At 36.8% G+C, this 26,494-nt stretch overlaps 1 protein-coding gene across 1 annotated transcript in view; it reads right to left on the bottom strand.

Moving 5' to 3' along the window:
* LOC114346471 (peroxidase) overlaps positions 1–26,494 on the bottom strand; it is a 209,375-nt gene that overhangs the window by 6,431 nt on the left and 176,450 nt on the right. The window contains exons 5-12 of the mRNA XM_028297210.2: positions 23,909–24,100; positions 17,000–17,196; positions 11,542–11,794; positions 10,563–10,708; positions 7,832–8,073; positions 5,965–6,097; positions 5,103–5,433; positions 3,271–3,402 (exon numbers count right to left, since the gene is read on the bottom strand). Of these exons, the coding sequence (XP_028153011.1) occupies positions 3,271–3,402; positions 5,103–5,433; positions 5,965–6,097; positions 7,832–8,073; positions 10,563–10,708; positions 11,542–11,794; positions 17,000–17,196; positions 23,909–24,100 (1,626 nt within the window). The remainder of the gene's footprint in view (positions 1–3,270; positions 3,403–5,102; positions 5,434–5,964; positions 6,098–7,831; positions 8,074–10,562; positions 10,709–11,541; positions 11,795–16,999; positions 17,197–23,908; positions 24,101–26,494) is intronic.

Raw genomic sequence — 26,494 nt, 5'->3', positions numbered from 1 at the left:
GTATTTTGCTTGCAGTACTGCATTTTAATAACTGATTTTATTTACTACATACAATTGTTTACGTTTGCTAAACATAACCTGCATCTTATTTTTTCTTCTTATTATTTTTTTGGACTATGGTCTTGACAATTATCCAGCAACCAGGACTAATATAATTGGCCAATATAATTAAAAGTGCGAATAAAAGTACAGAGCGTAGAAATAGAGGTCGCTTTGCCGAACTTGCACGGTCCCAATATTCATAACTTAACAAAACATTAAGAACCCTGTGTGATCAATGCGTTATTGTTGAAGAAATACACATAGTTTCAAAAGTTATGCATCACCTAAAATTATGCTCATTTTCATAGTTTATTTTGTCATGAACATATTAACGGATTCCGCTAATTTTTCTTTATTATTTTAATTTTTTTTGGTGTTTACACAGTTGGGCAAACGTTTACTCTTTTGAACTTATACCGAGTGGAAGAAAAGATATGTGTTTCTGATGTTAAGTTTGAGACACCCTGTAGGGAGGACAAGGTATAAGTGTGGGCATACATCGAAATCGTATTAGAGTCTTATGTTTTATGAATATTTTGTTTTGTGAATGTCCCTAATGTCTTTAGAAACAAAGAAATTAGACAGTTTCATTCTTTAACATGACGTGTTTTAATTGAAACAAAACTAAATTACCAGTAAAAAATAACAGTTGATAAAACTTTAAAACAGAAAGGCACATAACGCTAACAATTCTGGTAGACACCTTAAGAGTTTAGTTGTCGATTAAATGAGTGGCATGCACAGCGCAACTTAAGAGAGACGAGATTGTTTAATGGAGCCTTTGTGATGTTTGGGGTGGATTTTCCTTGAGAATAAGTACGGATTTGGTGTCTACGTGAACGTGAAAGCTCTTTAAAGAGCGAGAGGTACATTACACAGAGAACTTTCTGTGAACACTTTAATCCTTTCGCTGTATATATAGGAAATAATTTCATTTTATTGTATAAGACATGGCGTCCTCACATATCCCAGGTTATCAGTTAAAACACGTAATAAAAATTAAAACCGTCTAGTTTCTTTGTTATTAAAGATAGACAAACTAAAAATATAAAAGGTTCACAAAATATGAGACTCCAACATAACCACGATATATACCCGCCTTTGTACCTTTTCCTCCCTACAGGGTGTCTCAAACTTTTATTTCAGTTAAAACACATGTTAGAGAATAAAACCGTATATTTATTTTCTTTGTTTCTAAATATATCATGGACATTCAAAAAACAAAATGTTCACAAAACATAACTCTACATTACGATTTCGATGATAACTCACACTTTTACCTTGTCCTCCCTACAGGGTATCTCAAACTTAACATAAGAAAAATATTTCTTTTCTTCCACCCGGTATAAGTACAAAAAAGAAGTCTGAGCAACCCTCTGCCCAACTGTGCATATCCTTTGTATCCTTGTCATACTTAACAGCAAGTGTAGGTACTGTACATACGCCCTATTAAATTATGTTAAACACACGTTTGTGGCCACTACCAGAGGCGTACGACGGGGGAAAGTGAATGTTTGAACCTTTCCAAATTCTGCGCCACCGGCGGAATTGATATTTTAGCATAATTGTTAAATTCTCCAATACTTTCTATGTAAAATACTCGTCATTCGTAACGATAAAGTCAGTAGTTTACGAGATATTTGAAGTTAAAAATGAAACGGCACAGTTGTTTTGATTAATGTATTATGCCCCTTCGTATTTAACTTAAAATATATCTAAAACTAATGATTTTATCGTTACGAATGAAGAGTATATTATTTATATAGAAAGTATTGGAGAATCAAAAATTATGCTAAAATAGCAGTTGCGTCAGTGGCGTAGAATTTGGGAAGGGTCCACCATTCACTTTCCCCTGTAGTACGCCTCTGGTAGTAGCGAGAATCGATTGTTTAACATAATTTAGTAGGGTATACGCTCTGAGCTTCGCGGTGGTAAAAGTAATTAAATTTTGCTAATCATTTTGACGTTCTATTGATAAAATATGAATTTCTTACATCGGATACTTTCACAATTATCGCGTAGATGGCGCTAAGATTAATAGATTAATTTACAATTATTACGGAACATTAAAAAAACTTAAATTCAGTATTTAAAACGTAAGTATATTTAAGGTAAAAATATATACCACAGCTTTGACCAACTAATATTTTTTATAATTAATGTTTTTAATTTTAATTTTAAATTAATCACTTTGACATTTATGTCAAATTTCCGGTAAACGTTTACAGACTTGTCACTACTGGCGCTCGCGATTTTGTAAATATCCCCTCTACGTACGAGCTCACAGCGTATACAACAGGACCTTCACTTTCTGCCAAGTATGACATGGATATGTCAAATAATTTTAAAGTATTATTTTTTAAATAATTTATTCTTTATTTAAAAGGGATGGTACGAACTTTCGGCTTCAATGCTATTTAAATGGGATTCATTTTTTTCGAATCCTGAGAAAACTAATAAGTATTTTTGAAAAATTTAATAGCAGAATGAAAGACTACGTTATTACTGAGGATCGAAAGTCCCTGAAAACTTCTATAATGTTTATTTTAATAAGTTACAGGAGTGAAAAACTAAGAAAAAAATTAGTGTGATTTTTAATTTCAAATAGGTATCTCATTCAAAAGAAACTTTTTATTCATTCTAAGGGACTTTAGGCCCTCAGTAATAAAGTAATCTTTCATTCTGCGTTTAAATTTTTCAAAAATACCTATTAGTTTTTTCACGATTCGAAAAAAATGATTACATTTAAAATACATTGAAAATTTTGACAGGCGTCAAAATGTTCCTTTCCTCTTAAGACTTTAAGAACTATTAGTATCCGATCCGGTACTTTAATAATATTACACATATCCTTATCATAATTGGCAGAAAGTGTAGGTACTTTACACCCTACTAAATTATGTTAAATAGTCGTTTCTGGCTGCTACCAGAGGCGTATGACACGGGATACTGAATGGTTGACCCTTCCCAAATTCTATGTTACTTACGGAACTGCTATTTTAGCATAATTTTTAGATTCTCCAATACTTTCTATGTAAATAATATACTCTTCATTCGTAACGATAAAATCATTAGTTTTAGAGATATATTTTAAGTTTAAAACGAAGGGGCATAATACATTAATCAAAACAACTGTGCCGTTTCATTTTTAACTTCAGATATCTCGAAAATAGTTATTCTAGTCCTGTTTATCAAATATAATTTAGCTTAAAAATATTTTATAATTACCAAAATCTGTCTCCTCTTCTTGAATAACTAAATTGTGTGGCGATTATACATGCGAAGGTAGGACCCAATATACTACCTGGTAAAGGTTTTTCTGATACTCCGCCTGACCAAAGGTCTATGTCAGCTGGATGTCTGAAAAATAAATAAAATTATTTATTTGTACAATAATTTCAGAAGAAATAATGAATAGTTATATAATTGTGATGGCTATTATCTGAGTAGTAGTGCAGTCAGTGAGGGTATTTGGACCCCAATTTCATCCTACTGCATTAATTTACTTGATATTTTCACTGTAAGTGGGGAATAGGTCAAGTAACAAAGTCTACCTTATATCCTATGGCGCTTTTATCTTGGGGGTGGTTCCCACTCCTTCTCGGGGGTAGAAAATTTTTTGGTCAAAATAACCTCCGAAGTTGCTAGAGAACCTAATTCTAAGCAAAAATTGTTCGATTTTTTTTTAAAACTTAATACTTTTCGAATTATTCGTGGTTATTGAAAAATGACATCTTTTTGGACGGTTTTTTGCGAATACCTTAAAAATGATGCATCTAACGAAAAAAAAATTATATAAAACATTTTTGTTTTTCGGTGAAACTTATTGAAAAAAGATTTTTTCGGTGCATGCTGAAATCGGTGTATTCAACTTAAAATAACAGAGAAATGGTTGATTTTAGGGGTATAATGCTACGAATACTTTTTGCGGAGCTTGAAAAGACCTTTGAAACGAGCACTGTTAAATGTTGATTACATTCAAACGAGGTTACGAGATATGGTGCCAAAAAAATTTATGAATAATGTTTTTTAAGGAAAAATGAGATGTACAGCACGACCGAATTCACTTTGTATTTGAGATTTGAATGCGCCCTGGTGTTGACGTTCAGTTTTTCCAATTTTTTTTGGTGACGTCTCGCCACTAAAAGTACCTGCACGGTACCAAAATAAAATTCAGAAAATGTGGAAAAACCAAACGTCAGCAACCGTGCGCATTCAAATCTCAAATACAAAGTGAATCTGGTCGTGCTTATATATTCAATTCGTCATCCGCCAGAATTTAAATGCATCGTTTTCCTTCTACAATACCTTTTTCTATATACACATCATTTGGTGTTAAATGCAGTTTTGCAGTATAAACTATATCCATGCAGTGCATCGGTGCTTGCTCCCTTTCAACAACAAATGACGCGGATAAAGAAAGAGAGAAGGGTTTTTTACTGTAACTCGAAAAGTAGAAAATGGCGCTTACCCCCTTTCAACACTTACCCCCTTTCAACACTAATCGATTCTATTGTAGTGTTATTTCTATGTTCAAAATGTTCAAAAAGAAGATTTATGAAGAAACGAATATTTTTGATTGTTCATAAGCCACAAAAATTTGTTATATAGTTTTTTCATTAAAAGACTCCATTTTTTGCCTATGTTACTTCTTTGAGTAACATAGGTCCAATTTCCGTTGGAATTTAGCACGCTGAACAGACGGGGTCGTGAATTGCAAATTTTAGAATTCCCTTTTGTCTTCTTCGCTTGAGCACCCATCTGGCTTGCAATTTTTAGAAGCCATGGAGGTCTTACCAAGAAAATGATCCAATAAGTTTTCAATCAAGTATTTTAAAAATATTTTTAAATATTTTTATTAGGATGAAAACTTTGACTTTTATATACCATGTTCAAAGGAAGTCTTTTACTTCTTCAGTAAGTTTTTAACTATGGTATATAGCCAGAGGAATTATCCTTTCAATATTAAAGTAAATTATTAAACAAATATAAAAAAATGGTATTTTTTCCTAAAAGCTTATTAATGTCTTGATGAATAATATAATATTGAATTTACTTACTCAAATATTGAACTATACTTTCTTATAGTCTCGTTAGGCATTGACTGAAACATATCTTCAAACCTATCTGACCATGGAAGTCCACAGAATTTTCTGTATTCCATATAACCAGGAAGTCCGAACTCTCTACCCCTTTGCATGTTGAAACTAACCAGATCCATGCCGAATTTGGCTCCAGCTTTCTTAAACAGATGGTTTGTGACTTCTTGTGTGATGGAATCATCCATAGCTTGGGCAACTTGGTTCATCAGACCCATGAAGTATTCATCGAATACTCCAGCTCGGAAAAGGTCGTAGGGACGACGGATTAAGTCCGACAGACGTTTAGAAGCTAAAATAATATATTTTTAATTACTACACATATGTGAAATATTGAAATTGAAGAACAGTTAACGTACGTTTCTTCCTCTTTGAATCGTCAGAACGGCCTATGGTGTGATCTGAACCAAAACTAAACCCAACTGTCTAGTAAGCAAACTAATGCGAACTAATTTGCAAATGGGCACAATAGCGAAAAAATGGCCTATACTTCGATAGTCTTCCCAGACTAATAGCTTATTTTATTGATTTTATTCATCTGTTATGTTTAAATTTTTATTTTAATTGCACCGTCCTGTTGATTTCTTGTCTTTTTAGTTTAATAATGTATCTTCTAAATATACTTTACGTTGAACCGAATACTGACAAATTTTTGCTATACGGTTAGTCGAAAAAGGAAAATGAAAATTAATTGATATACCTACCTACCGATATCGGTGAATACCTGCCTATTTGTGACTTTTTGGAAATTGTTATAAATTTTAAATTTTTTATGTTACATTTAAAGTATTAGTAGTAGTATCTAGTAGTTGAAGATACTTACATATAAATTTATGTGCCTTACTCCACCTCTCTACTGCAGTTGGTAATAGTGAATGACCAAATCTGAATGCTGCAGCTGCAAAGGCATCTATAACTCCTGGATTAACATTGGAATCATAGCCATCCCAGTATCCCTGAAATAAGGTACAATTTAGGAAAAGTATATGTTAAACTAGTTATCTTTTTACTGTTTTTGTTTTTTGACAAATTTTTTTACTGTTTTTTATTTTTTATTTTTTGAAAAGATTTGACAATGGATAAAATCTATTTGCCACAGAGTTTTATTACGTTTATATCATGTTGTATGAATGATATCGCCGGTCTGGAAGACGAATGACCTAACTGCAAAAAAAATTTTCAATAGAGCAAAAAAACACTTTTTAAATATTTAAAGTAGGGATTAACCTTTAACTACACGCACTGGCGTATTTTGTACGCCATATATAAGAATTCTACTAAATATATTTAAAAATTTAATTTTTGATCTTGTTTATCTCTCGAACCTATCACTGGAATGTGCTTTACAATTTGGTTCTAGTTTCGTTATAATCGGCGTTCTGGGAAGATCGTAATTTACAGTTTATTATTTTTTTTCCGGTGGTAGACAATATACGCCACGATTATATGGATATAAGTCGTAATATAACTACATATTTCAATTGTTTTTTAGTCACTATGGCACAAAATATATTTTTCTTTATAAACAATACTTTTTCTCCTGTAAAAAATCACATTTCAAAAAATTTTTTGTTAGTAATTTTATTTATCATGGAATCCAGTTATTCCATGATTCCAGTTATAAATCCGAATTGGCTTACTGAGAAGGAATTCCAATTATTTACTGATGCTGAATAAGGTTTATAACAAACAAGGGTATTTTTTCAAAAAAAAAAAATAAACAAATCCGCTGTTTTTAAGTGTATTTTATTGTGGCGTATAAAGTACGCCACGCGTGTAGTTATGTTATAACTTGATGCGCGGGTAGTTAAAGGTTAAATGAAGAGTAATCGTCCAAGAGCATCAGTATGGCGTTTATTCTTAACACTATGGCTTTCATTTTCATACCTATCTTTCATTATCTTAATTTAATCCCCCCATTTTCAACCTTATCTACAGTTGCATCATCGTTCATCTTAAAATTTTTGAATATTTAAAAAAATAGTGATTAAATAAAGAGTAATCGTCCAGGAGCATCACTATTGCGTTTATTCGTATAATGATGGCTTCTGTTTTCATCTTTTCATTTCAATTTTATAATATTAATTATTTAATCCCCCCATTTTAAACCATCTCTACAGTTACGTCATTGTTAATCTTAAAATTTTTCTGTACGACAAAATGATTTTTAAATATTTAATATGGCGTTGATTCTTACAACGATGGCTTTTATGTTCATCCCTATTAGTTCAAATTTCATTATCTTAATCCACCCTTTTTCAACCCTATTTACAGTTGCGCCATTATGCATTTGAAACAAGGTCTAAACTGGCGCGTATTTCAATAATAACGCAATTACCCTGTAGTGGCTCAGCAAATAGTTACAGTTTTGTCGTTATTGTATCATCTGTACACAGTATTTTAGAAGTTAGTTACGCAATAAACAGGTATTGACAAAATTTGCAGTTACGTCATTCTTTTTCCGGACCGTCGATATTATCTTTTACTCCGCATTAGAGTCGCAAGACAATAGAATCATCTCTTTAGCAAAATGTCCACAAAATAAATGAGGTAAAATCTTACTTTTAATTATTAGTTCAGTATTTCTGATTATTCAAAAAATAAGCATATATTGCAGCACATCTTATTTTTAAATAGAATATCTTCTTTGAAAGTTTGTATTGTTTAAATTTCTTAAATTGGTTACTTACTTGTTTTTGTAAAGTTAGTCCAAACTTTTCCATAACATCTTTTCCAAGCAAAATAGGCAAAAATTCGTTATAAGTAACATGTTGAATGATAGCTATGTTTATACGCCTTGCTTCTTGGAAAAGCGTTTCATCGTCCCAATGAGGATTAATTTCAGCCAATCCTTTAGCTAATCTGTTGTGTTCACGTGCCATCAGCGTATGCATGCATGCCAACACCAGTTGTTCGTTTACTCTAATTTCACCTAAAATTTATAAATAAAATCCTTTTTAAAAGGTAGGTATACAATATTTATTAAAATCAAAATCAATGAGAAAATCCCAGTAGCTGGCTGTATACCATAGTTAAAAAACTAATACAGAAGTAAAAACTTCAATTTGTATTTTGGTATAAAAATATTTATTAAAATTTTTTAAAATGTCGTCCAAATGGAATGCAAAACGTTTTCAATCTAATTCAGATCATCCTCAGTGACTAGAATGAAGTATTTCCACGTTAGATTGAAAGCAAAAGGTTAAAATTGTGACTCTTAGTTAAAGAAAAAAAAAAGATATGGCAAATACTTACATTCTGCTAAGTAAATGAAACTAGCACACTATTGAAAGTGTTGACATCGAAATATATGGTTTACATATTATAATTTTATAAAGTAAGGCGACTCCAAGTCTATGTTAATGGATTTTATCCTAGTATTTAAAGAGCAACAGGGTTCCTTGCTCGATTGGAACGCGTGGTTCTTGCCAGTTCAAAAGACACAGACCAACCGAGATGTATGAAGCAAAAATCTAGTTGTCAAGAGTGACATGACATGTCAAGGTACTCATTTAATATCAACCATTACAGTTTAACTAAAATTTAAATTCAAAACTACACTCATTTTAAGGTCATAACCAAAAACTGACTACCTTGACATCTCATATTACTCTTGATAACTAGATTTTTTACTTCATACATCTCAGTTGGTCTGTGTCTTTTGAACTGGCAAGAAGCACGCGTTCCAATCGAACAAGGAACCCTGTTGCTCTTTAAATACTAGGATAAAATCCATTAACATAGACTTGGAGTCGCCTTACTTTATAAAATTATATTATGTAAACCATATATTTCGATGTCAACACTTTCAATAGTGTGCTAGTTTCATTTACTTAGCAGAATGTAAGTATTTGCCACATGTTTTTTTATTTAACTAACATTCACAATTTTAACCTTTTGCTTTCAATCTAATGTGGAAATACTTCATTCTAGGCACTGAGGATGATCTGAATCATATCGAATACGTTTTGTAATCCATTTGGACGACATTTTAAAAAGTTTTAATAAACATTTTTATACCAAGATAGGTAAAAATTGAAGTTTTTACTTCTGTATTAGTTATTTATTAAAATCTCCTAAAGGGCTACATCAAAATCACAGAACGTTTTAGATCTAAAAAGATCATCATCAGTGCTGATAGAGGTAAATCACATGCTGAGCTACCAAAAATACTTGAGTATAAACCCTTTAAATGTTTAAAAAATATGTTAAATTTACATTATTGTGTATAATTCCAAACGATGGATAAAATTGTACTATATCTGACCCTTAGGCATGACACATGGGTTGCTAATCTGATAGATATGTCCTTACATTACGGACGATGATCAGTTGCTAACCATCGTCCGTAATGTAAGGACATACCCATCAGATCAGCAACCCGCGTGTGTGTGGGGAGTCGTGCAATGCCTAAGGGCCATATCTAGCACAATTTTATCCATCACTTGGAATTATACATAATAATGTAAATTTAACATATTTTTAAAAATCCACGAGGAAAATAAACTTCCTGTAGCTGGCTGTATACCATAAATCACAAAAATACCAAGTTTTTTGTAAAAGGTATATATTAAAATACCCTAAATAAGGGTCACAATACAAAACGTTTTCGGATTAAGGAATCCATCATCAGTGTTTAAAAGCCAAAATTTGCATGCCTGAGCCACCAAAATGCTTAGGGTAAAAACCCTTTAAATGTAATTCATAAAGTTATTTTACATATTTATATAAAATTCATCGGATGTTATAGATAAACCTGGATGTTACCCAGGGCAACACAGGACTCTCCCCACGTGGTTGGAACTTTTTTTTTGGAGAAAAAACAAACTTTTTTTTTCTCCAAAAAAAGTTCCAACCACGTGGGGAGAGTCCTGTGTTGCCCTGGGTAACATCCAGGTTTATCTATAACATCCGATGAATTTTATATAAATATGTAAAATATCTTTATTATTTACATTTAAAGGGTTTTTACCCTATACATTTTGGTGGCTCAGGCATGCAAATTTTGGCTTTTAAACACTGATGATGGATTCCTTAATCCGAAAACGTTTTGTATTGTGACCCTTATTTAGGGTATTTTAATATATACCTTTTACAAAAAAAAAACTTGGTATATTTTTAAAACATTTAAAGGGTTTATAGCCAAGTATTTTTTGGCTCAGCATGTGATTAACCTGTATTAACACTGATGATGATCTTATTAAACCTTCTGTGATTTGATGGGATTTTTGATGGGATCTTTAAGGGATTTTATTAGATTATATACCTTTCATAAAGGATTTTCAATAAATTTTTTGTGATTAATGATATACAGCCAGCTACAAGAATTGTTATCCTTATTGGTTTTATATATAAGCAAATAGCAATTCTACTTTTAGTAAGAACATCCCAGCACATATTATTTATAATAGATAAAATTACCTGCTTCAAAACAGTACATAGAAGAATTAGGTCTAGTACAGCCTTCGTCAGGAATTTCCACTTTTAAGGGAAGTAAGTCTTTGAGACCAAAATGTTCAAACGCTGGGTGCATCCTTAAAAGTCCCCCTTCAAACATTCTTAGTTTTCTACAAAAATAAACATTTTTTAAATGATATCTAAATAACTAAAGGGCGGAATATATGCATTTAAATACAGCCAAAATTGCGCATATAATATATGCCTTGTTCGCCTTTAAAACATGCACATATATGCCCTTTTTGACCAAATTTGCATACTGGTATGCAATAGTTTTTAATATATCATATAATAAAATGGGGTAAAAAATACAGTACGTTTCTTTTTGTAAAACGAAACAATTTTATGTAAAAAAAAATTGTTGAATAGACGATAGAAGACCACATACAAGACTATAAAAATATGCGCAGGGTGCTATTAAAAAAATTAAAGTTAGGGGTTGTAACTAAGGGATAAATATTTAGGGGATGGGATGATTTTTTCTACGCCATATTAAAGTGTAGTACAAATGAAATAAATCAGTTTTTGTTCCATTCGAAAATATCTATTCGTTTAAGAAATATAGCCTGGATAAATTAGTCTGGGACACATAATTAACAAAAATAAACTGATATTGTCTTGATTACTTACCAACCGATTTTATTTTTAAAATATCTGTTAAATAGACGATAGAAGACCACATTAAAAAACTATAAAGAAATGTACAGGGTGCTATTAAAAAAATTAATGTTAGGGTTTGTAACTAAGAGATGAATATTTAGGGGATGATGTTTTCTACGCCTATTAAAGTGAACAAATAAAATTGATCAGTTTTTGTTCTAAGCGAAAACCTTTATTAGTTTAAGAGATATAGCCTGGATAAATTAGTCTGGGACACCTTGTATATGCATTTTGCATATTTTATATTCCGCCCTTTATTAATAACTTTAATCGAAAAACTTACTTAGCATGTGATTCCGTTACACCGTATACAGTGTTGCCATCTAAAACACCGGTGAGTGTATTAAAGGGAACCTTAGAACCTAACCTGCATCCTGGACGTGGAGCTGGGAATGTCCTCACGAAATCTATGCAATTAACCTTGAAGAGTTTGTAGAAAAAGTCATCTTCGGGTATGTAAATTTCGTTACAGTATGGATGCTTAAGATGCGCGGGTCGATTGCAGCATTCTTCAGGGTCATTCTTGTTAAGTGGATCTATTAAAACAAAAATGACTAAATAAGTAATGGCACAAATATTGTCAGTTAGTGTATATACCGTAGAAGTATTAAATCCATGTCGCAAAAAAAAACAGTTATAACGTCACAAGATCAACGACCAAGTTAAAGAATTGTATTTAGTCCTGTCGCCAGGGGGAGTACAACGGCCTCCTTAATTCAGATGGACTTAGCCAAGTTTTTTTATGTATTTTGACCCGTAGAACATGGATTTTTTGGGTAAGAGTTGATCCGGATGTCGATAAGATTGTTATAAACAAATAACTTGAGGAATTACATAACAGCGATTTTTCGCAAAAAACATTTTTTTGTATTTTTTGGGTGACCCTCAGCAAAAAATGGTTCTACAAGTTTTTTCGTAGGATGCATAGTTTTCGAGATAAACGCGGTTAAACTTTCAAAAAATCGAAAAAGTGCAATTTTTAAACCCGAATAACTTTTGATTAAAAAATAAAATAGCAATTCTGCTTACTGCATTTGAAAGTTCAAGTCAAATTCTATCGGTTTTGATTATTTGCATTGCTAAAAATTAAGTTTTTATTTGTTAAACAAAGCCATAAACACATAGTGTTTCCCGTGCCCAACGCATGCGTTTTAATGTACGTAATCTACGTAGAAATTGTATGTACGCGCGCCTACTCGTTCGATTTCAAATGAGAAATGCATTGAAAACATCATTCAATCACTATGTGTATATAGCTTTGTTTAACAATAAAAAAATTATTTTTTAGCAATGAAAGTAATCAAAAGCGATAGAATTTGACTTGAACTTTCAAATGCGGTAAGCAGAATTGCTATTTTATTTTTCAATCAAAAGTTATTCGGGTTCAAAAATTGCAATTTTTCGATTTTTTGAAAGTTCAACCGCGTTTATGTCGAAAACTATGCATCTTACGAAAAAACTTGTAAAAACATTTTTTGCTTAGAATGACCCAAAAAATACAAAAAAATGGTTTGTTTTGCAAAAAATCGCTGTTATGTGATTCCTCAAGTTATTTGTTTATAACAATCTTATCGACATCCGGATCGACTGTTACCCAAAAAATTCGTGTTCTACGAGTCAAAATACATAATAAAAACTTGGGTAAGTCTATCTGAATTAAGGAGGCCGTTGTACCCCCACTGGCGACAGGACTAATTTCTTCAGATGTATAAAATTCACCAACATCATTTTAATATTGTGCGGGATTCCTGAGAAAATCGAACAAAACAGCTAACACACAAATTGTCATATCCTAGATTTTTATCGTTCACTTCTCGTCTCTAGAGGTCACAAAATGAATAACAAATTATCTGGAAGAAGATAGACTAAAATCAAATACTACTTTCAACGGTAGCTGTTAGTCGCTGTTATTTTTTTATTGTAACTACTGACAGGATTGTCAGTAGCGACATGTGAACACAGTATGTATTGTGAATATTTTTTCTATACTTTAAATAATTACACTTTTATAAAAAGAACTTTTTATAATACCACGTTTTTATTATTTATAGGACACAATATAAAAAATATTATAAAAACAATTATTTTTCAAATCAAAATGTCAATTTTAAAAACAAAAAGGATTTCCGATACCAGGAATCGAACCCGAGGCTCCTGGGTGAAAGCCAGGTATTCTAGCCACTACACCATATTGGATGTTGGAGATAAATACTTGGCATATAAATTCTAATGCAACAGTAGATATTAAAATAACTACGATTTTTTTGGAATAATAAAACTCAATGCATCCATGTAAAAGCTGTTGACATTGTCATCGAGTTATAAGCTATTCTGAAAATTTCAGATCTCTAGCTAGTCGAGAAGTATGTTTAAAATCGATAACAAGATTTTTCCTGGACCAAGTGACAGAGAACAAGTGAAGTATATAGAAACGTTTTAATACAATTCGTGCGGATGAAAATCTATTAAGTTAAATTAAAGTCAAAAAATATTAGCAGGACTATACTCATTTTTCTTTAACAAAAGGCTCAAATTTGTTTTTAAGTAAAATAGGCGAACTCGAAATTTTTCCCGAATTGAACCGTGAATCATTACAAAAAACATTACATGATCCCAACTTTCAATTTTCAATATACAGTGGAACCTCGATAACTTGGACTAATCGGGACCACGGGCGATCCGAGTTATCGAAAATTCGGGTTAGCCGGAGAATATGGTAAAAATTAATAAAATACGGTATACTTACAGATAAACTCCGTTATAATTGAAATACGACTGTACTATACACAATACGGTCATAATCGGAACGATGTTATGTTATTTAAAAGAACAGTGGAGACTAAGGCCATTGTTTAAAAAATAATTTTTTAAATAGTCTTTTAGTCTTTTTTAAACAATGCTAAGACAGTTTGAAATAAATAAAGGAATAACAGGTGCCTGTTGTTTCCGATAATACGAGACAATGAATGTCTCTCTGCCGCCGTGTGCCATGAGTCATTTTTAATATCGTATAGTTCAAATTACACAAATACCCATTATCTCTCAAATATTAGGTTTGCTCTAGCATCAGTTTCAATCGGTTTGAAACCATCAGCGAATAGCGGACCAGCGCGAGTAGAGGGGATAGCACTGGTGACTGTATTATGTTCTCTCACTGACCAACTGTTTGCTGACGGTTTCTGACTAGTTTGACTGTTTGCTAGAACCAACCTATTATATTCCATACATTTTTATTGTTGAAATGTTTGTCTGATGAAAATCGGTCCGGGTTATCCGGACTTCCGGGTTATCGGGGCCGACTTACCGGGGTTCCACTGTAAGTATAAAAAAGTATGCACTGAGAGACTGCCAATATGATTTTGAAAGTATGTAATAGATAGTATGATTGTGATAGAAAAGTCCACCATAGATGCGGTCTCAGAAGTCACCTCTTTAGTCACGCAGGATACAAAGGTGCTCTCATCTTGCTAGAAGTTAAGAAAACGTCATGGGAAAAATCATGTCCAGCCTGAGATAATTAGGCGTCAGTGAGTACCTGGTCAACGTGGTTGACAGATACTTTACTGACAGGTCCATTAGGGAAACAGACACCAGAATCAGGATACCATAAAGAAAAGATGCCATGTGGTTGTCGCAAGGTGTTTCGCATGGTTTCGCATGACAGTACTAGGTCTCAGCCTGTCGAATGTCCTGCACGACGGGGTGCTGATGTCCAGGGGATGCACTCTTGTAGCTTATGCTGATGATCTCGCGTTGGTTGCGAAGGCGAGTCAGAAAACGGGCATGGCTAATATGGCTAACAAAGCCCTGCGTCGTATTAGTAGGTGAATTAGAGAAAACAATCTCAAACAACTGAGGTGGTAGTTCTCAATCGGAGCTCGAACAAATTCTGTGGAAGGGGTAGAAGTTACAACTAAATCGGTTAAGTATCCCAGAGTCTGGCTGGCAGAAGGACTGAGGTTCGAAGTACAGGTGCAAAAGACGGTGGAGAAGGCAAACCGAAGTCTGGAGGCGTTGCGTGTTGGTACGGCTAATCCCGAATATTGGAGGCCTAGGTAACACTAAAGAAGGGTGCTAAATGCAGTTTTCCAGTCGGTGGTGACCTACGCTGCCCCGTGTACTGTACCGTGCTGAACACCGCGAAGTGCGCCACCATGTTGGAGACTTCGCAAAGACGAATGCTTGTCAGGGTATTTAGTGCCTCTAGGACAGCCATATAAGGGGCCGTATGATTTTCGGGCGGTGATACCGATTGTCTTGTGCAAGTTCTAGCGAGGGTGTATGCAAGGAGGATTGATGGAAATATAGATGAGAAAGAGAAAGAGAGAGAGAGAGAGAGAGAGAGAGAGAGAGAGAGAGTGAGAGAAAGAGAAAGAGGGATAGAACGATGCAGGACTGGCAGAGGGAACGGGCGAGTGATAACCGAAAGGCAAGGTAAACTCTTCTTGTTTTTTGTATAGATATGACTGTATGTTTTTTCAATGTGCCTCTAGTAATTTGTCGTTCCATCTTTTTCGTGGTCTTCCCACTGATCGTCTTCCTATTAGGGAACCATGTCTCGCTGTCCTTACTACTCTATTTGTTGTCATTCGGCTTATGTTGTCATTCCATTCTATTCTTCTGTTTCTTACCTAGTTATTAATGTTATTCACCTTGCATCTCCGTCGTATATCTGTACTTCTAGCTCTGTCCCATAGAGTCTTACCATCGATTTTTAGAAGGGTTTTCATCTCTGCTGTTTCGAGCAATCTTTTTGTCCTCTCAGTGTCGGGTCGTGTTTCTGCCGCGTATGTCATTATTGGTCTGATGACTGTTTTGTAAATTCTGCCTTTTATTTCTTTTCCGATATTTTTATTTCTCCATATTGTGCCATTCAGGCAACCTGCGGCTCTGTCTGCTCTATTCACTTGATCTTCCACTTCTGTTTAGAGCCTTCTGTAGCTAGATAGTGTAATGGCTAGATATTTAAACTCCTTCACTTGTTCTAATATCTGACCTTACAGCTTCAATTTACATCTTATTGGATTTGTTGTTATAACCATGCATTTTGTCTTTTTTGGGGAAATTAACATGGTAAATTTTCTGGCCGTTAGGTTAAATTGGTGCAGCATACGTTGTAAATCATCTTAACTTTGAGAGAATAGTATTGCATCGTGTGCATAGTAGATTATTTTAAGTTGTTTTTCTTCCATTTGGTATCCTTTTTTAGTTCTTACTTTTTTTATTGCCTGGGGTAATTGCGGGGTGGAACGAGTAGCTCTGTGGTTATCACAGCCGGTCCCAAGGATTGGCAAGGTTAGCAACCTACCTATCGGAAAAACGAATACTGCTCAATAAAACAATGTGAAGGCAAGGTGAACGAAGGAGCTAATTCCTCGGCGGTCTGTGCTTTTTTTGTGGTGCCTGGCGCTCCCGCTCAACTTTTCATTTGCCAGAGGTGGGCTAATGAGAGGGCAGACTTCGAGAGACGAAATGGTTTCAGGCTGGATATGGTTCTGAAATAAATATTTGGAACAGGTCTTGGAAGAACGTAACAAACATATTTCTGAAACGGATAATTTTTATAAGTTGAATTAAAGTTTTGAATTATAATACTAAAACGCGGATGTATGATATACACAAAACATCTTTCAGGCCGCAGTTTGGACATCCCTATGATACCACATAATCACAAGATACATGTTATATTATCTAAAAAATACAGTTTAATGATATAGCTTCTATATTTAAAACCTTCTCACCTAATGGCGTGCCTTGCAATGTGTAATCGTGGTCCATAAATTGACCCCATGCTATTATCATAACAGTTCCTGCATGATCATGGTAGCCTTCATCAGGATGTATTGTTCTGGATACAACTCTTGCTAAAGGTAATGGTCTTCCTGTTATGCTTATACGTGGTGCTTGGATACCATCTGCATAAACTGGTCCTAGGAGCCTGTTAAATATATGCATAAAAATAAATATCGTTAAAATCGACAAATCTAAATTTAACATTTAAACTTAGATAAACACATTTAGAGTGATGCCTTTATTTGCTTTACCGATTACAAAAAGGCTTTTTACAATGTAGATAAGGTGTGTTAATACTAAATGAAAAAGATATGAGGATGATTCAGACGATACGATAGGTATATATAAGAAACAAAACTCTTACGTTTACATTCTCGTCCCGGACGTCGAAGAGTAAGGTCACTGCTAGCACACCCCACTCTTACCGACGAACAGCGAGAAGCCTGAGAGCACCAAGTGCTGAAGAAGCGGCGCACGGTTAGCCCTAAGCTATTAGTTTGGAACCAGCGTGAAAAACCAACGACGCTTGGCCGTGTAAACCAAAAAGGTAGACGGATTACTGGGTTTCAGAGGAATACTCTGGCCCTGGGCTCGAGCGAGTTCGCTCGCCCCGAACTCTACCTAGTGTTCACATACGGTTACAAGAACAAGTGCGAGTAAGGGGGCCAAACTAACTGCGAAAAAGGCTTTCAACGAGGGACCCACCAGCAGCAGGGTAAACTGCACCCATCAGGTAATTATAGTCACAGTCTTACGCCGGAAAAGCACGGAGGGGTGGACAAGCCACCTTTATCCCTGGGGTTTACCCCCCAGAACACCTTGAGGCTGAGGTGCCCTCCGATCGCTCGACTTGCATCCTCACCCATTTGTAATGCCTTCTTCTGTAAGGTCAGTCAGCTCCACCCGGTCGCTTCGTCCTCGGACGACGACCTCGACAAGCGTTGCCACCACCACCACCACCACTACAGCCACCACTACTGCCAACCAGTTCTCTTCCTTACATCAGGAAGGCACTGTACCCCCAGCCAGAGGTTACAACCGGCTCACGGCGGAGCTAGACCTCGAGACGCTTAGCGCGGAGATGGAAATCGTCCGCAACAAGTATCGCGAGGCCTACCTTCGCATCGAGCAGGACGACGCCTCCAACCCCCTTCTGCAGCGATATGCTAATGATTTTCCGCCTCTAAGAACACCAGCACAGGCTGGTCCTCAGCGACAGAGCGCTCGGAATATTCACGGTGCCATACCCAAAGTCCCAACTCAACCGTCAAAGCAAGCACCCAAACAACCGAAACAACAATCTTCTCAACAGCAACCCTCTTCTCAACCACAAGCAACCATCAGCACTGAAAACAATCCTGAACCGAACGATTTCGTCTTCCAAAGAAGACAAATAAGACAAATGTCTTACGCCAATGCCGCAGCCAATCCACGCCCCAAAACCCAAGCCAGAAATCAAAACGTCATCAACGCCATAAACGATCCCACACTGTCCGAATATCTAATCAAAGATCTCCCAAAAGATCTTTGTAACAAACGTACCTTCTTTCGGCAAATAAATGCCACCACTCTTTTGTCCAACAAAATTCATTCTTGCAAAGTTCTCTCACATGGAATCGCACATCTTCGACTTTTTAATCCTATAAATGCAGGGGATATCGAGAAAGCTATCCACACAGCAACTGGCCAAACCATGGTTACGGTCCATAGCCGTAGCAGAAATGCAAACACTTCCGCTAAAGAGCCTACCTATCTCCTCTGCATTACCGGAATCGACGTAGATTACTCCGAGCAGGAGGTCACCGACTTGCTCACAGAACAGCAATTCCCGGTCGAAAGACTGTGGAGAGTCAAAGCTTATAAAACAGGCAAAGACTCTAAAGTGATCAAGGTGGTGACCAAATCCTTGGAGAGATTTACGTCAGCACTGAGCCGAGGCATAACTCTAGATGGCGAAATCTACAATGCCGAACTTCCTCATGGCTCCGACCCTACAATCCCCACTCCAAAATATTGCAGCAAATGTTGCATCAACGGACATTCCATCGACGAATGCCCTCAAAAAGCATTCGTCTGCCCCCACTGCGGCGGTAACCACAAGTCCAGCGCCTGCACCAAACAGCAGGAACCCAAATGCCCGAATTGCGGCGGTGACCACCCCGCATACTCCAACAAGTGTCCACAAAGACACACCATCCCCTCCGCCCAACACGAAATACAGCCACTTACGATCGAAAGATCATTCCCCCCTTTCGAACTCCCTACAGAAACAAAGAACATCTTGTCTATTCAGACTGCTCTGTTGCTCAACTTGTTGCCTGAACTTCGCGAGCATATCGCTGCAATCACGGCTAATCTGATTAGCCAAGTCTACGACCTAGTCCTGTCGCCAGGGGGGGTACAACGGCCTCGTTAATTCAGATGGACTTACCCAAGTTTTTTTTATGTATTTTGACCCGTAGAACACGAATTTTTTGGGTAACAGTTGATCCGGATGTCGATAAGATTGTTATAGACCAAGAACTTGAGGAATCAAATAACAGCGATTTTTGGCAAAACAAAACAATATTTTGTATTTTTTGGGTCATTTTAAGCAAAAAATATTTCTACAAGTTTTTTAGTAGGATGCACAGTTTTCGAGATAAACGCGGTTGAACTTTCAAAAAATCGAAAAACTGCAATTTTTAAACCCGAATAACTTTTGATTAAAAAATAAAATAGCAATTCTGCTTAGCGCCTTTGAAAGTTCAAGTCAAATTATGTCGGTTTTGATTATTTGCATTGCTAAAAATTTATTGTGTTATTGTTAAACAAAGCTACAAACAACTAGTGCGTGAGTGATGTTTCTATGATTTATCATTTAAAATCGAACGAGTAGGTAGAATAGGTACTAGTGCAATCAAGACTATTTCTACGTTACATGCGTTAAAACGAATGTAAAAGCACGGGAAACCCTACGTGTTTATAGCTTTGTTAAACAATAAAAAAATAAATTTTTACCAATGCAAATAATCAAAACCGATATAATTTGACTTAAACTTTCAAATACGGTAAGCAGACTTGCTATTTTATTTTTTAATCAAAAGTTATTCGGGTTCAAAAATTGCAATTTTTCGATTTTTTTAAAGTTCAACCGCGTTTATCTCGAAAACTGTGCATCCTACGAAAAAACTTGTAGAAATATTTTTTACTTAAAATGGCCCAAAAAATACAAAATATTGTTTTGTTTTGCCAAAAATCGCTGTTATTTGATTCCTCAAGTTCTTGGTCTATAACAATCTTATCGACATCCGGATCAACTGTTACCCAAAAAATTCGTGTTCTACGGGTCAAAATACATAAAAAAAACTTGAGTAAATCCATCTGAATTAACGAGGCCGTTGTACCCCCCCTGGCGACAGGACTAACCACTCCACAGTGGTCCACGGGTACGGGAGCAATGTCACGGTGACATTCCGCCCCAACCACTAAACACCCTCCCTTTATGGATTTCACCCTAGGCACAGTCAACTGTCAGGGTCTCTCCAAAAAGAGACCCCTCATCAAGAATATCCTGTCGAAGCATAACATCCAGATCCTCGCACTCACAGATACTCTGTCGAAAAACGATCCACACTTCGCAGGATATTCGATCATCCATCGAAGCCGTTGTCAGGTTTCACGTGGGAATGGTATTCTCGTGAAACACGGAATACCGCACAACACACACACATTCCCACAAAATTTTCGTCCACCTGATGTGGACTTCCTGGCAATTGACGTGCACATCCCCAATAACGAAACCCTCACGATAGTCTCTTACTACAAACACCCGGATCAACCACTCAACAGGCATTTGCTAGAGTACTTTTCGAGGCTCGGCAAGGCGGTGTTGATGGGCGATCTAAATTGTAGACACACACAGTTTGGTGATCATCGTCAAAACCCAGAAGGCATCCGCCTCACGGATTATCTACTAGACCTTCCTATTTCAAGAATCACCAACACTGAATTCACGTTTTTGAACGCCAATGGGGCTTCTATTGTCGACCACATCCTAGTTACTAGTAACATTCTGGATCGGTTCGGGGATAGATGCCACATAGGCGATTCGATTACGTCAGACCACTTACCTCTTCTTGTCGACACCGACATACTCATTCCAAAACAACCAAACCCTCCAAGATCTATAAGAGACTATCGTCACGCTAACTGGACTGAATTCCAAAACTTCATCACACAAAATCTCCCAATGTTAGGCGAACTCGATACTAACGATAGTATCGACACAAGTGCAACCGATATCGAGAACCTCATCACTGAGGCGATCACGCACGCAATTCCACTCAAACAAATAACTTATACATCACCGGCACTTCCACAATACATCATTGCCAAAATTCAACAAAAACGACGTCTTCTACGTCAATACAAGGCCAACAGAAACCCACTAATCAAAACAGAGTACAACCGGATCTGTGCCAGGATAAAGAGGGAGATATCTGTCCTAACGGCTCGCCGATGGGAAGATGCTACCTCAAAACTGGACTACAGAGACGGAGGTAAATTCTGGCAAAAATTCAAAGTCCTAACAAAACAAAAATTATCTCAACCATCTCATCTGTTGGTCAACAATCACATAGTCAATTCCCCAGAAGGGAAAGCCGAAGCATTCAGAAATTCGCTTCAAAACAATTTTCAAACGCCAGATAACCCGAACTTTGATCGCATATTTAAATTCAACACAGAATACATAGTAAATGTTACTCTCAACCACTACATTCCAGTCTATGATCCTATCATGGACCCCCTCACCGACAGGGAAACGGAGAGCTTTTGCCAAATCGGCAAAAACAGCGCTCCCGGACCTGATGGCATCAACCGAAGGTGCCTCAAAAAACTTCCAGAGAGTATCATTCCTCTTCTAACTAAAATATTCAATGCATGTCTCAAAAACAGCCACTTTCCTACTCCTTGGAAAGTGGCCAACACCATCATGCTTTTGAAAAAAGGCAAACCCCCAACCGACGTGGAATCCTATAGACCAATCTCACTAATCAATACTCTGGGTAAAGTTCTTGAGCTAATCCTAAAAGAAAGGCTCAATAACTTTCTCGAAAACCACAATATCATACCAAAATTTCAATATGGATTCCAGTCAGGTAAATCTACTAAACATGCATTAATAGATTTCACTACCAAAGTTACTCAAACCATCAACGATGGTTCAATCGCCATAGCCACATTTCTGGATGTGCAGAAGGCTTTCGACCAGGTCTGGCACGACGGGCTTGTTCGGAAACTTCTGGACATCGGGCTACCATTGCAATTTACCAAAATTGTACACTCCTACCTCCACAACCGTACTGTCAGAGTTAAAATAGGCGATCAAAAGTCCACCCCCTTCACTCCACAAGCTGGAGTTCCCCAGGGTTCAGTCCTAGCGCCGCTGTTGTACATTATCTACAACAGCGACATCACTAACCAAAATATCCCAGGTACTCGGCTGTTTCTCTATGCGGACGACACGACTCTGCTCTCAACTACCTCTCGATACAACCCAAGACTCCTCTTCAGAAGAGCCCAGGCTCTGTTGGACGGCGTCGGCGAATGGTGTTGTAAGTGGAGAGTCACGCTGAATGCGAACAAAACAACAACAATTGTGTTTCGCGCCCCTTCTGTGTCAAATAGAATCATTTGTAATGATGACGACCAACATCCTCTGAGTCTGTTGGGAGAAAGGCTTGATGTTAGCCCGACTGTGAACTATTTGGGAGTACTGTTTACCAGGACTCTCAATTGGGACGCAGATCTAAAGGCAACTTTAGATAGGGTAAGGAACAGGGCCAGACTTCTTAACGCTCTCTCGGGAAAAATTGGCAAGACACACAAGAAGACTCTCATTCACACTTACAGGACCTTTATTCGACCCGTCATGGAGTACAAATCATGTATCTACTCTCTTTGCTCAAGACAAAAACAAGAGAGGTTGTTGAGGACAGAGCGGAGAATCTTGCGTAGATGTAACTATGAGCACTGGCGATATCCCTCAAACGAAATCCATAACATCTCGAACACCCCCAAAATCACCGAGAGAATAAACTCTCTGAACAGGAACTTCACAATCAAAGTAATCAACGGCCCCCCTTCCGACACACAAGAATCTCTCAAATGTTCCTGTTCATCTTCCGGCCACGTACTCCACCGAAAGCCCAAACGCAAAAAGATTCATGTACCGTCCGCTCTAATGCAAACATGCATTGACGAACTCCCGGTGGAGTACGAAAACATCCTTGAGGCTACCCCGTTAGCCTACCGTACCCACCTCTAACATTTCCTCTTCCCTACCCCGAACAGGGAGAAGTTGGTTTTTTGCGGTTTCCCAACTTCATTGCACAATTATACCTGTTCGTCCCAAGAAAATAGCCGCAACTATTTTCTCCACTCGAACGCTCACTGTCCACGCTGCGCTCAAAGCCACCTCCTGACCGCCGACGAGGGACGCAGGTTCGCCTGTCGTTGTACAATGGTTTCTAGGGAGACTGGTCGAGAGCAAAGCACGGACAGTACACGTAAATGTCTATGGAACCAACAACAATCCATCAAACTTTCTTCTCTGTTGTCTTCTTAGCCTTCTGGACACCACCGTCCGGCAAACCAAGGATCCAAGAACACCAGGACACGGCGCTTGCCCCAGTGTGTTTTTCGGACTGTTTGCTTTTGCTGCCAACACTAAACATTCACCACAAACCCTGAAGAGGACAAAATCCTAAACAGGGACACACATTGTTCGCATTTCTTCTAAAGCATTTTTCTAGACAAGCAAATCAAACAATGAGATGATGATGACTTACGTTTACTGATATAAATATACATACCTCGTAAATGGTGTATGACTTGCTCCCCATGTAGGATGTTCAAGGTTTGTACACAGACCATCATATCTTCTATACTTTCCTGCTCTACACTCGACATTGGACAAAAACGCAGGACACACGTCTCGTATCAAAGTTTTGCTGGTGTCTATTAAAGGTAATCCTTTTTCTATTTCTTGATAACTAAGTCCATACCTAACGAGAACAAATATTAAAAATGTATAATGTATATCCATGACAAACTGAAATTTTAAATCAAAAATGAATAACCATTTTCAATTTCGTTGCAAAACGAAAATACAGCCGAACCATATTCCAGTCCAATCAGAGAGTGCTGCAAGCACCTCTACCGGTTTCGAAACTTATTAGTCTCTCATCAGGAGGCACATATGCTGCTCTCCCTGATCCAACCAAAACATACCCCAGCGTGCAGTCCCGAATTGCAACGAACGAAATGGCATAGATGCCCTAGCGGCAACTGCTAGCAAAAGACTAAGTTTTCACTCTAATGGCATATAACATATCCCACCAGAATGAAAACAATGGGAACCTTCTCTGGTTACACCTCCGAGGCTTCTACAATTTGCAAGCCATACGGATGCTGAGACTAAGGAAGATGACATTTACTCTGTGTGGAGTATGAAGGGAACCAGTCTCGTTGGAACTTTACCGCGCTGAGCAGATGTGACGTGAATTGTAAATTGTAGAATTCCCTCATCTTCCTTAGTCTCAGCATCCGTATGGCTTGCAAATTGTAGAAGCCTCGGAGGTGTAACCAGAGAAGGTTCCCATTGTTTTCATTCTGGTGGGATATGTTATATGCCATTAGAGTGAAAACTTAGTCTTTTGAAATTTTAAATTTTATCCTAAAACTCAAGAAAACTATTAAGAAAATCAGTTATTATCTATAGAATATAAAAGTTATATTATGTTTTAATCCAGCTAAAATATGTTTATAAAACTAATCAAAATTCTCCTTAATAGTACATTAAAAGTTGTATTAGGTTGAATTTTTTAAAGGACGCAATTTTATTTTTTTGATTTGTGGGGGGTTTAGTATAAGTTTGTGATGTCGCCACCCTTATTCCCTCGATATATCCCTCAAATGAAATCCACAACATTTCTAATATAACCCCAATTATCGAAAGAATAAACTCTCTGAACAGGAACTTCACACTAAAAGTCATCAACGGCCCCCTCTCAGACACCCAACAAACTCTCAAATGTTCCTGTTCTTCTCACGGCCACGTGCGCTCCCGCAAGCCCTAAAACAAAAAACTTCATCCACCGTCCATTCTAATGCAAACATGCATTGACGAACTCCCGGGAGAGTACGAAGATATCCTTGGAGGCTACCCCGTTAGTGTTCCGCACCCCCAAGTCTGATCACACTCCATACCCCGAACAGGGAGAAGTTGGTTTTTTGCGGTTTTCCAACTTCATAGCATAATTATACCTGTTCGTCCCGAGAAAATAGCCGCAACTATTTTCTCACACTCTCACACTCATACACAAACTGTCCAGGCAATGTCGAAAACTGTCTCCTAAATTCCGACGAGGGCTGGCATATATGCTTGTATACATTTTTCAGGTATAGTAGACAGTGTAGAGTACAATAGTTACTAGGGACTACGGTTGACGGCAGAGTCTAAACAGTATACACTTAAACAATTCACACACACACACACACCCATGACAATGGCAGAGTCCTCTATCAACTGAAATCGATAGGTACCACCATGTCGTTTTTATGACTATGGAAGCATCCATCTTTCAATATCCATAGTATAGAATAATCTGAAATCGATAGGTACCACCAAGTCATTTTCATGACTATGGAAGCGTCCATCTTTCAAAACAAAATCTGAAATTGATAGTGGTCGCCAAGTCATATCTCTCACACACACTCATACTGATCTGAAGGTGGCAGTACTGCCTCTCGAACGCCGACAGGATTTGGCACATATGCTACAAATATGTGTTCCACGAATGCAATGGCTACTAGAGACAAAGTATCAGTCACCAACAGATCAAAACGCACACACACACTCTCTCTGGAAAAAACATCTTTTCCAAATTCATATTTCTTTTCTTCTCTGATTTCGATGGCTCTGAACAACACCGTCCGCATTTCAACAACCTCCAAATGTGCTCACTACCACACGCTTAGCCAGCTACTCTAAACTTTACCCCAGCACCTTTTCGGTCTGTTTGCTTTTGCATCTTCTGGTCTTCATAAGCATAAACACATGCAACACTCACCCTGAAGAGGATAAAAAAATCCTAAACGGGGACACAGACACAAAATGTACAAACAAATCAATATATTATATATCCTTACCTCATCCTAAAATGTACAATGATAGCTAACCCTTATGGGGGTCGGCGCAAAATTTGCTGGCAATGCTTTTTAATTGCATTAATTTTTTTGAATCCTGAAAAACTAATAAATATTTTAAAAAAATTTAAACGCAGAATGAAAGATTACATTATTACCGAGGGTCGAAAGTCCCTTAGAATAAACAAAAAGTTTCTGTTGAACGAGATATTTGAAATTAAAAATTACATTAAATTTTCTCTTTTTTTTCA

The sequence above is a fragment of the Diabrotica virgifera genome, chromosome 7 (genome assembly GCF_917563875.1).
Source record: "Diabrotica virgifera virgifera chromosome 7, PGI_DIABVI_V3a".
NCBI classification, from domain to species: domain Eukaryota; kingdom Metazoa; phylum Arthropoda; class Insecta; order Coleoptera; family Chrysomelidae; genus Diabrotica; species Diabrotica virgifera.
Note: the sequence above shows the minus strand (reverse complement) of the source record. Positions and strands in the feature narration are given on the sequence as shown.